Source organism: Daucus carota, chromosome 3 (genome assembly GCF_001625215.2).
Source record: "Daucus carota subsp. sativus chromosome 3, DH1 v3.0, whole genome shotgun sequence".
NCBI classification, from domain to species: Eukaryota; Viridiplantae; Streptophyta; class Magnoliopsida; order Apiales; family Apiaceae; genus Daucus; species Daucus carota.
Genome location: NC_030383.2, coordinates 2,433,285 through 2,451,005, shown reverse-complemented (window position 1 = coordinate 2,451,005; position 17,721 = coordinate 2,433,285). Strand labels below are relative to the sequence as shown.

At 34.4% G+C, this 17,721-nt stretch overlaps 3 protein-coding genes across 3 annotated transcripts; all 3 read right to left on the bottom strand.

Annotated features, from left to right (window-relative positions):
* Positions 1-52: 52 nt before the first annotated feature.
* On the bottom strand, positions 53-2,609 carry LOC108215321 (reticulon-like protein B1). The gene is made up of 5 exons (XM_017387771.2): positions 2,273-2,609; positions 1,159-1,339; positions 937-1,078; positions 604-673; positions 53-506 (listed from the first exon to the last, which is right to left on the bottom strand). The coding sequence occupies exons 1-5, from the start codon at positions 2,472-2,474 to the stop codon at positions 337-339; spliced, it is 765 nt and encodes a 254-aa protein (XP_017243260.1). The 5' UTR covers positions 2,475-2,609; the 3' UTR covers positions 53-336.
* A 382-nt stretch (positions 2,610-2,991) lies between these two features.
* On the bottom strand, positions 2,992-8,472 carry LOC108215320 (protein SGT1 homolog). The gene is made up of 10 exons (XM_017387769.2): positions 8,148-8,472; positions 6,262-6,331; positions 5,970-6,094; positions 5,321-5,447; positions 5,080-5,176; positions 4,883-4,948; positions 4,107-4,245; positions 3,739-3,815; positions 3,523-3,627; positions 2,992-3,327 (listed from the first exon to the last, which is right to left on the bottom strand). The coding sequence occupies exons 1-10, from the start codon at positions 8,311-8,313 to the stop codon at positions 3,220-3,222; spliced, it is 1,080 nt and encodes a 359-aa protein (XP_017243258.1). The 5' UTR covers positions 8,314-8,472; the 3' UTR covers positions 2,992-3,219.
* A 471-nt stretch (positions 8,473-8,943) lies between these two features.
* Positions 8,944-15,286, bottom strand: LOC108210488 (uncharacterized). Its single transcript, XM_017381804.2, has 9 exons — positions 14,856-15,286; positions 14,129-14,223; positions 13,344-13,423; positions 12,349-12,390; positions 12,147-12,274; positions 11,209-11,389; positions 10,755-10,933; positions 9,609-9,833; positions 8,944-9,519 (listed from the first exon to the last, which is right to left on the bottom strand). The coding sequence occupies exons 1-9, from the start codon at positions 15,239-15,241 to the stop codon at positions 9,222-9,224; spliced, it is 1,614 nt and encodes a 537-aa protein (XP_017237293.1). The 5' UTR covers positions 15,242-15,286; the 3' UTR covers positions 8,944-9,221.
* Between the last annotated feature and the right edge of the window lie 2,435 nt (positions 15,287-17,721).

The following is a 17,721-nucleotide window of genomic DNA, read 5'->3' as shown; positions in this document are numbered from 1 at the left end:
CGGGTGAAATTCAAGCAGATTACAAGTCTAGTTACATACAATTTCACAGAAATCAGGCCAAAAATCAAGAAACCCTTGTTTCAGTATTCATATCAGTAACAAACACAAAACTTGTCATAATAGTAATAATGTAACTGTCAAAATTCGCATGCTTGCATATGAATGCTGAATAACTAACACTGACCACCTCATAAAACACCATATTCATGCTTACCCAAGCCAACTACGAAAAACAGGATCCCAAGTCCCAGATATGAAAGGAGTCACAACAACAGTCTAAGCCCCATAGCTACCGCTGATCAAAAAAAGAAAACCTAGCGAACCTGCCTGCCTCCTCTATAAAGCCTTTTTATCTTTTGATTGGAATCGAGGAAGCTTGTTTAAAACCTTAGCGTTGAGCTCAGCATAGTGTTTCTTAACTTCAGCTTCTGCTCTCTCTGCCAAAGCATCAACCTCGTCCTCGTACTTCTCATAAAGCACAGGAACGGTGTGCAGCATCACAAAAGCTGATTACAACAACAGGAAATAACATATGACACGTACATAAGACGCCATTCATTAAAGTACAGCTCTATCGACAAACATTGAAAAGAATTTACTTACATATGTAGAACAAGGTCAGGAAATTCCAGCAACTCCCAAGAATCGAAAAGAACCATAAAACTGCAATCACCTGAGATGTGAAACAATAATTATCAGTCAACCAGCAGGCAGCAGCACATTATCAAGTATATGGTTTTAACTTGAAATATAAAATTTTATCACTATATGTATATAATCCAACACCACCACCTGTACAAAAGCACTTGGTACTCTAAACAGAAATTGTTAAGTCACATTCTTACCAATTATATTCGTAAATAATATCCAATTCATAACATGTAGGCAACATAAATACTCTTATTTCATGATACAACAAAAAAGAGTAAGACACACCATAAGAAACTTCTTTAGGTCTTTCCCTGCTGCAACATCACGGAGGATTGCAAAAGCTCTATTGATTTCAATTCTAAGAGCACCCGCTACCCTCAACACAACTTCCTCCGGAAGAAAAAGTTCTGGGTATTTAGGTGGAGACCTGATACCATTAAAATCATCAGTGAAGAGTACTTGATAGCATCATTTAAGCAAAATAGAGAAAAATATTAAATAGCATACTTGCTGATAAAGGTTGATGCATTTGACCACAGGAAAAGGGCTGCCAAAGCTAGTATAATGACATGACATACTAATGTGAGCAAATGGTATTCCATTATTTCAAAAAGCACCCAAATAGCAGTGGCAAAACCAAGCATCCCAGAAGAAATCTTCTTGTTTCTCCACAAGAATATATCAGCAGCTGTAACAAGGATCATTCGTAAGGTATGGTATCTCAATGAGTGGTGACAGAAAAAAGGATTAGCACAAGTAAGATCTTAAATTAAAATTAATGGCACACAAGCACACTACAAAACTCTCAAGGCCATATATTTAGCAAAAAAAACAAAAACTCTCAAAGCCATATTATCACATGCGAGGCTTCTAAAAAAACTCAAAGTAGTTTTAGTAGCTAACACACAAATAGGACCATCAAATATGGCATTAAGGCTAGCATATATATCATGCATCGACGATTATGCTCATCCAAAAATGAACTCAAATATGCATGTGCATACTAACTATTGCATTCAGTTTCTTTCCCCCAATATAAAAGATACATAAAGACGATGCAATGAGCTTCCATTTACATCATAGACTTTCCTAGTATCTGATATCATGATTCAACTTCAGATCATAACGGCAAACAAACTTTCCTTCTTTATCAATATTAATATAAATTTAGACATCAATTCAACTCAAGATTCCATCAAGATTCTGTAAAAGATCATAACAATCAAAACACACACAAACTCTCTCTCTCTCTCTCTCCCCCTCCCTCCCTCCCTCCCTCCCTGGCTCTCTCCCTCCCTAGCTCTCTCTCCCTCCGTCCCCCCCCTCTCTCTCTCCCTCCCTCTCTCTCTCTCTCTCCCTCCCTCCCTCCCTCCCTCTCTCTCTCCCCCCCTCCCCCCCTCCCTCCCTCCCTCCCTCCCTGGCTCTCTCTCTCTCTCCCCCTCCCACATTTATTTGCATTGACACCCATATATATCAAGACAGGATAGACGAATTCATAAACGCACAATTTATAGCAAAACGTAATCATAACATCTCATATCCACCTAGATCTTCACATAATCAATCACTCACATAAACATACACAAATTAAACAAGAGAGAGAGAGAGAGAGATTACATACGTTTGCCGCCACCAAGGACCTTATGAATAGTCTTATCTCTCCCTAAAATGCGATACACTTTATTCTTCACCGCCGCCATGGGCGACTCCTTTTTATCATCATCCGATTCCGACGTGCAGGAATCGTCTCCATGCAACTTCTCCGTTATATTCTCCAACACCGACTCCCCCTTCGGATCCACTTCGCCGTCGCGCTCCAACATCGCGTTCCCCGAAAATATCTCCGCTTTTTTCGCGGGCTCTGTGTGTTTTTGAAATGGAGAGATGGAGAAAACAGAGTATTGGCTTGTGTGTGAATAGAGATATATACGGAGCTGGAATCTATACGGAAAACGTTACACTTGACGGGGGGATTTGTGTTTAAAACTGATAAATAACTCGATCACCGAGTAGAGTTCTGAAATATTCTTTTAAAAAGTAATATTTATACTGAATCAAATTGAAGCTTTAAATTATCATATAAACGAATTTTATTAGAGAATTTTCATCAGGTTCACTACCATCATAATAATCATATACCTACACCATACACTTGTTCTCGTCTTCTCTCAAATTTTATCCAACTCAAACTTAGAAGAGTATAAGCAGAACTCAAGTTGAATCCAAACTAAATGAGCCAGCTCCGAGCCAAACAGACAAAATACTCTGCTCAGGTCTGTTTACTACCAGATCAGAGAATTTTCATCAGGTTCTTTTAGTAAACAAACAAAACAAAGTCACTTAAACCAGCCAAACTCTCGCAAAAGACTCTTTTCACTTGCAATCCTCCTAGAATACAAAAGCGAGACATCAATGGCATTTACACGGGCATTTTAAAGCAGTCTCAGATATGTGAGATATGTTCAAAAAATAGATGTCTTTTGAGATTATTGATCCATAACCTCAAACACAATCAAGCAACTAAAAAATTTGGACCCAAAAGTTTCTGGAAGAACTGAAAACTGATGACTAATATTCCCACTTCTTCATCTCCATCCCGTCAGGCGGACTTCCTTCAATTTTCTTTGAACCAACATCCTTCCAGTCTGTAGAGAGTACTGTTCCATTTGACTCAACCTATACAGGAAATACACACAGTTATTGGCTGCAAGAGATATATAAAGCATGAAAAAAGTAGTATGCATCCCTCCAGAAGATAAAATATCTATACTAGTAAAGCACTTCCCAAGACAAGAGTTAAAGGAGCTTAATAATCAAAATATTGAACCATAAGGTTTTATGGAGACTATAAATGATGGCAAGCTGTCTTACAAAAGATTTGCTCATTGCCCTTCGCGTGTCCTCATCAGCACTTTGGTATATTTCACGGAAGAATTTGTTCAAAGCCGCATCCCCATCAAGTTTGTCCTCTTTCTCCTGTACAGTACATAGGTAACACTCAGATTCACGTTGTATTTGTATTTCACCATCCTGTCAGATAGGTTTGCAGAAGGAAGAGCAACATAAGCTCCAGCTTGGGAAGCCTACCTCTTTTTTTACTTGAGCTTCCAGCTTGTCCCAGTCTTTCTTTGGCTTTGACGAAGGGTAAGCAGGTCTTTGAGTGCCTTGATAATTGACGGGAAATATACATGTCCAGAAATTATTAGAATACTTGGGGAAACCAGAAAATTTCGAGCAATCGAAAATTTAATAGTTCGAAATTTTCAAAACAATGCAAAAATGTGTCTTGGTAATGCTTTAAAAGTTAAAACCCAGTAGTAACAATGACATTGCAATACAAATGGGGTGATATTCCTTCTATGCACCATACATCAAGTCAAAATTTAGTGAATTACATGATTGAATTTCCTACTCTATTTTTTCTTTTAAATAAATGAAAAAAGTCAGATCCCAACCTGATGAGACATTTGTCACCCGAGCAACAGAAGTGCTCTTGCTGAACTCAAGAGACGTCCAATGTATGTTGTCCGCCTTAACAAGTCGAATTTCAATTTTCGTAGATAGTACTTGATACTTACACTTTGCAGGTACTATCTGTAATAATAGATAAACAATAAAGTTAAAACTAAGGAGATCATGGCATTTAAAAAGTGGCAAAAATGTGCTAATAATAATATTAAAATAAAAAATTAAAAAAAGCAAACTCCAAGGAGACTCCCTTTGCACATAGCAAAAGCCATAACAAATAATGATATATGAGAGAACAGCAATGTTGCCACTTGCCCAATTTTCTTTAACTTTCCTGTAACCGCCAAAACCACACGCTTCTCATATGTAAAGGAAAAGACAGACCTTCTTCTGAAGGTGGTCCGTCCCAGATACTGCTGAACTCCATTGTATGTACAAGCCGTTTTATTAGAGGCCGACAAAAGTAGTAGGGGACTATGGGTTACTAAAATGGAATGTTGTACTTCTTGTGGTCACAGATTTTTCATGATGCTTGCTTCCTCTCTAGCTAGTGATTGTTTCTTCTCTATCTTTAAATCATTCTAATCATTTACCTAAGATAACGATACCTGAAGGACCATCGAAATAGGTTTTTATCTTATGCGTCTGCCCTATCTATAGAACCACCCCCAATGTCATCTCAACGCTTCATCTTTAATTAAAAATAATAGACGACCAACTCCACAAACAAATACAAAGCTTAATGATTAGAGTTGTGCATCACCTTTCCAAACAAACGAGGTTGAAATACAAATGCATCCTCACCGGGTTTCTCAATGGTAACGCTTAGCTGTAAAAGCAATCACAAAATACAAGTATTAGGATAGTTGAACTTAATTTCCTAAACTAAAGAGTTTGATTAGTAGTAATACATGTAGATGATAACTGGATAGCACATATACAAATATATTATGAACTTACTATTTGTTCCCCAAATTCAATTGTAACACTATCGGCGGGTAACCCCTTTGCAAAGACAGTCACGACCACTTCATCTGGTTTCTGATAGAATTCATGCCTGCCCATTGGTAATTGCGTTGAACATCATGCAAGACATAGATCAAAGAATCAGTTGTAAATCGTAACATGCAAGCTTTTCCTCTCCTAATCCAAACTGGCATACAAAACCATTGAATTAATAAATTTAATGATTGACCAGTACCTGTAACTTGGTTTAGGTAAAGCAACTGCTGGAACCTGATCAGATAGACTATTATCCACTTCAGAATTTGCTGGTTCATCAGTCTTATGTGTGACACTATCCATTGAAGTTAGTTCACTAATTTCCTCTGGATAAATAAGATCCTATCAGTAGGGTAATTGGTGAACATATCCAAAATCCACAGAAAGACCATGATATTCATTACATTGTCTGGTAAGCTCATTGTAACCGGGCAAATAATATTGAGATGTGCTATTAAGCCAAATAATCAATTTAATACTCAAACTATACCTCTGCCAACTAAATCACTAAGCAATATATCCAATTACAATAGTATATCCCAATGCATGCTACATGACAAATAATTGGAAGATCAAAGTTGTGCTCTTTAATACTGACAAAAACAATTTCGAAGAAATTTATATGAATTTATAATTTGACCTCAGACAGAAAAGGGTGAAGTGATAGATCAGAACTAATCTTAAAAGCTTAGAAACAAAGGGATCAGATATTAGAATAAATGTGCCAAAAACAAATGACGTCCTAAGTGGTCTCTTATTAGTTGGATAGGGAACCTAATTGACCTGAGATTACTTGGCCAATAATACTTTAGCATGCTCAACCTATAAGCTTTTAAATATGACATTACCTGCAATTTTGTCATTACATTCATTGATAAGATTTATGAATCTTGAATCTCCCGATGCCAAAGAAGAACCCTTTTCCAAGGCAGCCTTAGCAGTCTGATATTCTTCAAGTTTGATACAAGCAGTACTGCAGGCAAGAATATAATGAACAAAAAGTACTCAGGTCTCTAATCACTACCACACTAATAAATCTATTTGTAATTTTGTATGTACACAGACACTTGTTCTCATTCTCGGACACTTGGGCAGGTAAATCAATATACATATACAAGCTTACGTTAAGAAGATCCTCACCCTTTACGTAAATATGCCTTGGCCATTGCTGGATCCAGTTCAATAGCTCTGTTTGCATCAGCAACAGCCTCTGCCCATATAATCACATCAATATTTACAAAAGAAACTTATATATCATATACAGTTATACACCAACAAAAGAAAGCGTGCTAGTTTCAATTATCTGCAGGTAGATAAGAGTACCCTCGCTGTCGGGCACTAACTCAGAGCCCACAGAGAGAGTGTGTGTGTGTGTGTGTGTGTGTGTGTGAGAGAGAGAGAGAGAGAGCGGGGGGGGCAACCACCACATTTTCTGCGAGGATTGGTGAGGCTTAGGGACACTGGAAAATAGTTTTGATATATACTCTAATATCATGATCCACCAGAAGATATAATATTGGAATCATTAAGCTATTTATTAGAGACGATGTATTTCCGTACATTAATACTATTTTGCTATTATAAAACTATTAACTCTTTCTTTTTACACCCTTTAAAATGCTAATCAAAGTGTGAATTCCTCCTTTTTGATGATGTTATGAAATTGTACTAGCACCATACGTAAATTGCATGGCCACCTTCTCATTATAATGCAACAAGGTGTCCACTATTTTCAAACCATTGTACTTGTAAAATCCAGTCGTAAATCCCGAAAGCAGCAATCTCAATTCACTAACCCTCCATCTTCCACTGTGAATGGGTTACATTGTTACATTGTCAAGTACCGTAAAGACTGCTTCCAATAACTACTAACATAATCAAAGCAAGGTTCACCTCTACTGCACATGTATTGTTTTTCTTGTCTTTGAATCAGTGAAAATCTAGAAACTGTATTGCTGAGGATAAAAGCCATCTTGCCCCCATAACCTCTAACTATATCACCCATGATTTTATCAAAACAAGTTATCATGAAGTCTATAGGTTCATGGCACAATTTCTAATAGTGTTTCTCACACATAAACTCCCCCTCTCCAATACATACGGATCCTATTAGACATATGTCTAGTCAAATTAACCAAACTTTGACCTTATTTTTACAATAAGAATTATAGTTTGACAATTTATAATAATTGTAGATTGTGCACAAAATATTATTTCATACTCTTTATTGATAATATAATATTAGATTTGCAGTCAAAATTTAGTCAATGTGACCATATCTTTGTCCAAACGGACATTTAAACATGAACCTGGCAAGCAATACATATGCCATTACATTACCTTTCATCTATATTATTGCGCCCCATACCTCCGACATATGCCAAAATTGTGGGAAAGGTTCTTATCCTAATTCAAGTGAGTCTATTTTCCCCAAGTTTGGCGAATATCAGACCTAAAATAAGAAATTTCAAAACATGGGTCCTATTTTGTTTCATTGTATACACACTAAGAGAATGTACTACCTAAATGTTTGGACAGTTTGCCCAATTTGCAAAAATACACACATGATGCTTGTCACGTGACACACATTCTGCTTGCACAGAGAATTACTGTAATTATGTAGCGTCCATGAGTTTCATTTCTAGTCAATATCTCTCATGATTCCCTATCCGCGTTCAATTTTAAGACCTTACAGACCAGTATAATCATACACACACACACACACAAAATACGATTTAAATCATAAACAAGTTACTCCATCAAAACTTACAAATTACAATCCTGAATCACAAAACAAAAAAAAAAAAAACACGTGAGAATATAGAAAAGTTCATAGTCAAGTTTATTTCACAGTTAAAAAGTAACCATACAAATACAAAATATATGAGTTGTAAGTGGCAGAGAGAGAGAGAGGGACGGAGGGAGAGAGAGGGAGAGAGAGAGAGAGAGAGAGAGAGAGAGAGAGAGAGGGAGAGGGAGAGGGGGAGAGAGAGAGAGAGAGAGTGAGAGAGAGAGAGAGAGATTACCAGTGAAATTGTTGAGTTTAATGTTGGCCTGAGCACGATCAGCGAAGAGTTCGGCATGACTAGGATTGAGAGAGAGAGCTTGTGTGTAGAGGTCGACGGAGAGTTCGAAGTGATCGTCAATGAACGCCTCTTTCGCCTTGCTCTCGAGATCCGACCACGACGCCATTAGAAGGTTCTAGATACAGAAAGCAAAAGCTTGAGAAGAAGACGACTTGGAGTAGACTCGGCCTTGATGCCTATAATAATTTTCTGTAATTTGTCAATATATACCCAGAGATTGAGCTTGATTCTTAATTTTTGGCTATTATTCTACTCATTTTTAATTATTTCTTTTTTTTTAATTATTTCATTTAAGGTTAACAACTTTTTTTAAAAAATATATACCTTATGAGTTTTTTTTTAATAACGATCATAATTTTATCATTATTGACAAGAAACGAGCTCCCAATTTTTTGAAGAAATACTATCAAATCAAGAAACGTCTTGTACATTAATATTATCATCTTTTTAATTTTATAAATAACTTATTAAAAAATTAAATTGATATAATTTGTGTTTAATTAATTAATAAAACAGAATGAATATCCAAAATTTAACTTCTACGGTTTTATTATGTATATTCCTGTATTATAAATCGATGCAACTTGCGTTTGTATTTTATTCAACAAAATAGCTGTTCAGCGGTTCAGCCATGTGAACAAAAGAATCTTGAATCAGATCTTTAAATCTATATGACCCAAAGAGCAATTGATATAATACAAATTGTCAGAAATTAGTCTAGTATGAATAGTCTAAGTATATGAATTAGTTTGATGTATTATAAATTAAGCATGAGAATATACATGTGCATTATAGATCCTACTGAGATAGTCTCAAGTTATAAAATTCATACTTAGCCTAAAGTACAGGGAAAAAAAAATCAGCTAAAATTACATGTAGGTATAAAACAAACAAAAAAAGATATAATAGAAGCCTGTTTTAACATCAAGCTGCATGATTTACCCTCACCAGTATACATCAGTTTGTTGTGTTCACTGTTCACCACCTAAACCTTGCAAACAAATTTTGGTTTCCTCATCGCATTCCGCGGACCCATTTAGCTGAACCAGCTTTTGACATGCCGGAATAATAATCACCCACATTGGCGACAAACAGTGGATCTCTATCATCGTATTTATAATCATTACTGCTACTAACACTTCCCTGATCACTCTCTTCCAACTCTCTTGTCAGATCATCCATTGTCTTTTTCATAGCGGCCTTGTTCATTTGTCCAGCTTCACCGGTTGAAATACCAACCATAGTAATTTTGGGTAACAATACGTTTGATTGAGATTCTTTTTTCTCGCGTTCAGGGGAAGACCTTTGTGTCCTGATGAATAAAAGCATTAAAGATTTAAAACACAGAAAGTGTGCAAGTATAGACTATAGCGTTATATCGAGATTAAGAAGTAGGAGCACCTTTCATCTGGATTATGATGTTCCTTTGTTAAGGGCTCTAACCATGGATTTGTAAGCCAATCTCCAAAAGGAAATCGAAAATCACGTTGCTGTCTACGTGAAACTTGTAAGTTATCTTCTTGTCCAGCTTTTGAGGTACTAAGGTATTCGAGGTCATTCAATTCTGATTCAGCATCAGCAATAGAAGTGGATGATTCAGATGCTCTTAGAAAAGAAGCTTCAGTCCTGCAACCACATTAAAAACAAGTGCTAAGAAAAGTGAAAACATGAGCTATTGCAGATTAATATTATACCTTAAACTAGGGATTTTTATGGACAAAAGACTGGTTCTAATTATAATGGTGGGACTAATGGACAGAGAAAAAGAGAGCCTCTAAGACTTTAATTGTTAAAACGATAAAAATGAAAAAAAATTCACAGAAACCTTCCATTTATCAGAAGCTAACAGGGGATGTGCCTGCCTGCAACATGTTTCGCCAAGCACTCAGTCTAGTTTTTTGATGCCACTTTCAAGTATTCAAGTGAATTGGATAAAATTAGCTATGGTAATTAAAATCATAAGATGGACCATTCAGGTGATTGGCCCAAGCAAAATTTTAAGGATAATACTTATCACGTTAAAAAAAAAAAAAAAAAATTGTGCACCAGTCATTAGTTACCTTAGGCAAACAATGTTCAATATGTCAAAGAGTAGAGCAAAAGAAAAAAGAGAAAACAGAACAAAATTATCTACTACAGAAATCAACACTTTTCAAGATTTGGATCTCTATCAATTGTTATCTGGTCTAAATATAAGCTGAGAAGTAGATCATGCTAAAGCACCTAGCTTGGATAAAAAACCTGCAATAACTTAAACGTGAAAAATATAATTTCTGATGCAATACTTTTGTCATAAGTGGTAATCTGATTTTTGCAGATTTAACATTCAGAGCAAATTGTGGATGGGGGATATCTCCTCATAAAAATTTATTGACAAATATGATAAGCATCCTACTTTGTTTTGAAACAAGGTAACCTAAGGACTCTGTCCCTTTCATCATGTGTTTACCTTCATAAGAAATTGATAAATTATTCGACATGAAGCCATCAAAAAAGATGAATTCCAGAGTCTTCATGAATGCATCATAATGAGAATGTTTGGGTTACCTCCTCTCAAATGAGTCAACCAGATAAGGAAATTTCGGTTGAATTCCGGTCGCTTTGCGCATCCACCTGTTCCCAAGGAGTACTTTGTCAACATTATAAAGCAGCTGAATTTCAGCGGCCTTTGATATGACACTCAAAGGAATATCAACAGGACCAATCTCATCCATTACTTCCTGAATCTGCCAAAGAGAAGTGCAGCAGTCAAATACCATATAAGAGCATACAAATAGCTCATAAGTTGGATTTGCTGTCCAATAGGACCTTTTATAATCCATATCTTATTAATGATTTCTGGTTCACTAAGCAAGCACTTAGCAGGCTTTCTTTCGCAAATAAAAACTTTCTAAATATTTAATGGCATTTTTTCAAGTCGGTATCTGCAAAACCTGCCACCAATATATTCTATACAATGTTGTTTAGAATTCACATGAACTATAACAGACTGATCGTGTACCTCTGGAGGTTCCCAAATGCTCTCTGCATTCTCTTCGAACACTTCTGATGCCATACTGTCATCAACAATATCTCTTCGACGGTTCGAATGCCGAGTCTTAATTAAAGAATGAAAATGCTGATCTACAGATTCTTCAAGAATTTTGTCCAGCATGTTCTTGTCAAAGAAGTAGGGAGTATACCTTGAAAACATGAAAATTTTCACACATGACATATTAGATGCACTGAAAGGAGATGAGAGCATAGGCCTAATGTTATAATTGTGCCATCATAATACTTAATATTGGATAATAATTTTTAAATTCCTGGATATTAGAAAACAATATGATTCTGGTAAGCCTTCATCCTAACACCTTGAGGTTTTAGAAGAACTAGTTACTTAACATTGGTATAAGAACTCGTGGGAGACTCAAGTTCAACTCCCTGCGACCCCCAATATTCTCATTATTTATCAAGGACACGAAGGCAAATTTATGCCCCAAAGATGGGCATCCGTGATCATTCTCAACCAAAAATGGGCTTTCGAGGGAGGGGATATTAGAATACACCCTCTCAACACCTTGAGGTTTTAAGAGAACTGGTCTCTTTACAGATGCATATATAAGTTAAGTTGAGGATTATTTGTCAGCTGGGAAACTTAAAAATTATAAATAGTACTTGTTGCACTTTGAAATCTTGTTGAAATGAGATATATATCCCTTTATTGTACAAATGTTTTTGAATATTCTCCATATTACCATTGTACTATTGACTTTTTGTAGCTGGTGGCACACTATCTATTTGACACTTGTTTGTGGTATTGTCATGCTTTTAACATTCATATGCGTAGATATGATATTTAAGATCACAGTAGATAAATTATATTAAAAAAAAATTCCAATTCACTTAGGTGATAGGTCCCCTATACATCACTTCACAAAATTCAGCAACTGAACATACCACTTAATACCGTCAGTGGTTGCTATTGCTATATCCAAGTTTTCAGCACTAAAAACAGGAACGCCCTCAACTTTGCTTTTTTGGCCGTTCTGAGGCATTGTTTTAAGAAGCTTATTTGCTTCCTTGACCTGCATCAGATGCATATATTACGAATTGCGGTGCTAAACTTAAAAAGCGTATAGTAAGCAGAATAGGATTCTACCTGTTTCTCATTGGGAATAAATTGGAATAGATGTGGCTTTTCCTGCACATCAATAAGAAAAATGTCATCTATTCGCATAAAATGAAATTAATGGAAAAAAGGGAAGGCTGAGATTGTCAAAACCAAATCAACTTCGGAGGATGTCAAAAGGTAATTAAATTACGCACAACAACATGCATCCCATTAAATCAAAATTACTTATCTCGAGACAAAATCACCACGTAATCATTCAGATTAGGAAAATGTATTTTCCATACGGAGACAAGACAACTATTGAGATTTGGGGTAGTCACAGCAAGACCAAATATTACAAATTAATATGATACTGATACTGGGCAAGTGTAAGAACCCGAAGGGGGAGTCATAGCTAGACCAAATATTACAAATGTGATACTGATAGTAGGGTGAAAGTTTTTATGAGAAGGTGGGATATACTTATTAAATAATGGATTAATGGAGAAATGGGAGTCTATAAACTTGGAATCAAAGAAAAAGCATTTTCTACAGAATATACAGGACAAGTGCTGATAAAACTAATGCATGAAACAGAATACCAGTTACTTGTTAAAGTTCAAGCTGTGCAGATTTTCTAAACATCAAGCAAAAATTGAGTCGAAGAAGTACCACAGTTCATGCCAACTAAACTATACTGCCTCAAGTAAAAAATCAATTCAATAAAACTCAGACAGAGAGCAAAAAATCTCTTTACTTTTGATTCCTAACAAGTAGATCGAAAATCAATAATCTGTAATAGACATATTACTAGAGAACCAAAAACAAAAAAGAAAAATTATGGTGAAGGTGGAATTGGGGATGGATTAAAGGTTAACATAAATTAGGGGACCTAAAAAGAGGAGGAAACTGGGTTTTTTTTTTTTTTTGGGGGGGGGGGGGGGGGGGGGGGGGGGTGTTACAGGAGTTTTATAGAAATAAAATGATAAGAAATTAATGCAAACTTATTAATATTGCATACGAAAATTTAAAAGAAAACATACCTTGAAATGCTCATATGCTAGATCAAGACGACAAGCTCCAACAACACCACTTGGAATATTGAGCTGTTTTACATAAGAAACTAGAAACATAAAAAGTAGACATTAGAATAAAAGGGGATGATAGAACTGATTAAACAATGAAAACACACATATATTCATAAAAGGAACATGTATACACTGCCAATTAACAAATTAAAGACTAAGATTCTTTAATAAAAATACAACAGAAATTCTAATATATATCCAATCATCTAAGGAATAAAAAGGCCGAAATCATTTACATATCACGCAGTTCTACTGTAATCAAATACCTAACATCAATTTTTTTTTTTCAAAATAAAGTTACCAAGAACATTAGTCCAACAAGTGCGTGTGCTGCTGACGAAGTTAAAAACTATTATTCCGGAGGAGGAAGAAAGTTATTGTGTTTGTTATCTATTCAGTTTTATCTCTGGACTTATTGATGGTGCATTCACTCAGAAATAAGTAATAACCTTTCAAAATGTCTTTAAAAACACTTTAAGATTAAATGTACAACTCCTTCAAGTTTTCTAAAATGAATGATATATTTAAATAATAGGCGTATTGTTCACAAGGTCAATAGTAAGCAAAAAATTAATTGATATAGTTCAGTCAAATTTGTCATCACAGTGTTCAGAACATTTGGGTATTGGAAATTTAAAACAACCGCCTGTATGATTAAACTAATCAGATTCTAACATTTGCGTTTACTTTTTGTTGCAATATAAAGCAAATATAACAACATAATGAATGTCCAAGCATACCTGCATCACCTAGATCCATGAAAAATCGGAAAACCGGGCCATTCCTTTCACTCTTTGTAACAGCAGCGAACATCTTCTTAAGCCACCCTGGTGTTCTGTTAGCCAGAGAAAGACCACAAATGTCATTTATTATTTGCAACTATAATTTGGTATCTTGTCAAACTCTGGTAGCCCAGAATAAAAAATGTGAAGATATTTTTTAGTATAATTGATGCAAGGGTCTCTTCACATGTAGGAATTACCCAAAACTAATCAACTTCCTTTAAGATCAAGGGAAAACAAAATAGTTCACGGAATCTGCAAATGTGTAAGAACCATATACATGGAAAGGAAAAATAAAAAATAAAAATCATCTTTCTCCAGTTTCAAATGACTTAAACCATGATTGTTACTTCAACTAATTTCATTTTCACACAAGATGTGTACTTACTAATCATCTTGCTCCGATTTCAAGTGTCTTAACTATGATTGTTAATTTTTGTTACTTCAACTAATTTCATCTTCAAATAAGAAAATGTGTACTTGTTAACAATTAAAATCGGATTAAAAAATAGCTCATAAACTATTCAAAAACTAAAACACACACTCAATAGCCTGGCAACACACAATACAAAAAAATCAAGAACCACAGAATACAAAAAATCAAGAACCATACACACATACACAGAAAAAGGGAGGTGAGAAAGAGGGGGAGAGAGAGAGAGAGAGAGAGAGAGAGAGAGAGGACCTTTTGGAGATAAAGGGTATATCAAAATGAGTAGAAACAGCCATAAGCCCAGTCCCAGAAAGATCACACATACTAAACACCTGCCCCACAAAGGCGGGCCCACCGCCCTTACCGTTCGAATTAAGCCCGCTTATCCTCAACGTCGACGGAAACCCCGACCCCGACCCCGAATCCATGCTCTTCTTCTTCTTCACAGAAGAAGACGAAGAAGGTAATGGGTCGTCGTGGGCCGGGTCAAAGAAGGAGGAGACGGGTCGGAAAAGGGCGTTATGGGTCGGGTTATTGGTGGGTTTGGGGAGCAGAGAGGTGATGGTGGTGGAGATGAGGGTAGATAAGTGGTGGATTGGGTGGTGGTTCTCGGTGGTGGAGGGGGGAGTGGGAGCCATTTTTTTGGATAAATATATGCACTACAGATGTATTTATTCGTTTTGGTTATGATTTTTGTACGGTTTACAAAGGTTTTTTTTATGTAGAATCTGGGGGGCTGTATTTTTATTTCGTACTTTTTTTATTTTTTCGAAATTGATTAAAGATGTAACTTGGAAAAAAAGTATTGAAATTGTTAGTTTTAGTTAATTTTTTTAAAATGAGAAGGGTAGTTTTGTTAGAATCCGATCATGGAGTTAAAATGTGCTGAACATTGTATTCTGGAGTATGGTTTTAAATATCACTTTAAAACTAAATCATATAGGGATAAATTATAAGGATAACGAATACTCCTTCCGTCCCAAAATACATGTCATATTTGACTTTTAACTAGTCAAATCGACTATAGTTTGACTGCGATTTATATGTATTATATAATTGAAAAAAATAAACAAAAAATATCATTAGAAAATATATCTAGTTTATTTTAAGATATAATTTTTTATGTTTAAAAATAATAAATAAATAATTTTTTATGTATAGTCAAAGATGAGTCATTTTGACTTTTGACCAATCAAATTGACTATATTTTGACTGAACTTTACACGTATCAGATAATTGAGAAAAATAATAAAAATTATACCATTAGAAAGTATATTTAGTCTACTTTAATATGCAACTTTCAGATTTTAACAATAATAAGTAGATACTTTGTAATGTTTAGTCAAAAATTGGTCAATTTGACTTCTCGAAAAGTAAAATGGACATGTAAAAGGGGACGGAGGGAGTACATCATAAGTTAAATTATAAGCCCGGCACGATGCGTTCTCAGTGATGTGTTGCATTGGACTGGGGTTTAAAGGTGAGATAAAATGTTATTTTATTCACCATTAATTTTTTTTTTGGGTTTTTAGGTGTTTTCTTTATAGGTTGTTATAGGATTTGATGAGAATGAGATAAATGCTACGTGTAACATTTTCAAAAAAAATATAAAGACATTATTATTTGAAGTTATGATAAGAAGGGGCCAACACCCGTAATTTTATATTTATGTGTTTATAAGCAACTATAATTTTATGCAGGAGATTTATATCACACCATCTTGTTATTGAGTTTTATCTTTAATTCATTTGTTTATCTTGATTATTGAGATATTGGGTGTTTGATGGTATAAATTAAAATAATTTTTTTTCATGCTCATATTTTTATACGCACCTACATTGTTTTGTCATCATAGTCGTACTAAAAATCTGGCCACTCTCAATTTTTTTCACCTACATTGTTTTGTCATCATAGTCGTACTAAAAATATGGCCACTCTCAATTTTTTTTTATGCGGATAATCAAGAATATTGAAATGAGTGCCCGTCATTCTTATTTACATTCTTTATTTCAAAAGTTTTAACAAGAATCGAGACTTATATGTATATTTTGTTAAAATTGCTGTTACGAAATTTTAACTTTATCAACTGTCAAGATATTTGGTTTGCTAGGTTATTACATTTCAATATAATTTTTGAATTGCTTAATTATTATCTCATTATAAAATTGGGTGTAAAACTAATGCTAATTTTGAAATAACCATAGTCATTATCCTCATTCGAGAGCAAAAGGAGCAATTTTGAATTTTAAAATACAATTACTGCTCGAACACATAATTTTAAAACAAGACATATTATATTCAAATTTTATTAATTTTCGCCAAATTTATTTAATTTTAATTAACTGGGTGATGCATAGCGATGGTTATAATTATCTCTAGTCATAAATATAAGATCACTATCCATTTATGTAATTATGGGGATTATGAGGATGGAGTAAATTTTGTAATTTTATTTTAAGTTATATCTATAGAGCCTATTATTATTATATGTACAACATTTCCTTTTACATAAATAAAGTTTTTTAACTTAAAACTAAAACAATTTCAAACAGAGACACAAATACACAATTCCTAACTTAGATTAAAACATACCTGCCGGTATTATAAATCGTTATTTCTTGTAATTTAGCAAATTTTATATAACTTTTTTGTAGATTCATTTTAACAAACGCTTTTTAATTGATTATTCCTCTTTGTTTATCTTAGATTAGAACACATTAGGTTAAATTTAGACGGGGCTCATTCCTATAATTTATATATTTTTTGTTATTTGACCGGAGTAGAATATTTTAGAGTTAGATTTAGACCGGACATTCTCTTATAATTTACATATATATTATTATTTGATTTTGTGATAATACAAAAATTGATAATTTGGAAATGACAAAAAATATATAACCAGTTCACAAATTTTTCATATGTTCGCTTGCTATAATTTTGTATTGATATTCGCTTATCATGCTCATATAATATATTTTAGATCTTAAATTAAAAATATAATTATTTTTATATTGAACTGACATCATATATATTTTTTACCGAGAAATTTAAATTATAGAAAGATACTAATAATAAATATAATATAAAAAAAAGGAAAAAAAAGGAAAAAAAAATCCCT

Coding starts and splice junctions, on each gene's coding strand:
- LOC108215320 (XM_017387769.2), bottom strand. CDS start 8,313: ATGGCGTCGTGGTCGGATCTCGAGAGCAAGGCGAAAGAGGCGTTCATT. Junction 5,177..5,320: donor TTACCTAAACCAAGTTACAG/GTACTGGTCAAT, acceptor ACCAATGGGCAG/GCATGAATTCTATCAGAAAC. Junction 4,949..5,079: donor TTGAATTTGGGGAACAAATA/GTAAGTTCATAA, acceptor TTGCTTTTACAG/CTAAGCGTTACCATTGAGAA.
- LOC108215321 (XM_017387771.2), bottom strand. CDS start 2,474: ATGTTGGAGCGCGACGGCGAAGTGGATCCGAAGGGGGAGTCGGTGTTG. Junction 1,340..2,272: donor GGTCCTTGGTGGCGGCAAAC/GTATGTAATCTC, acceptor TCCTTGTTACAG/CTGCTGATATATTCTTGTGG. Junction 1,079..1,158: donor GCATCAACCTTTATCAGCAA/GTATGCTATTTA, acceptor TAATGGTATCAG/GTCTCCACCTAAATACCCAG.
- LOC108210488 (XM_017381804.2), bottom strand. CDS start 15,241: ATGGCTCCCACTCCCCCCTCCACCACCGAGAACCACCACCCAATCCAC. Junction 11,390..12,146: donor ACCACTGACGGTATTAAGTG/GTATGTTCAGTT, acceptor CATGTTTTCAAG/GTATACTCCCTACTTCTTTG. Junction 9,520..9,608: donor CATCATAATCCAGATGAAAG/GTGCTCCTACTT, acceptor TTTATTCATCAG/GACACAAAGGTCTTCCCCTG.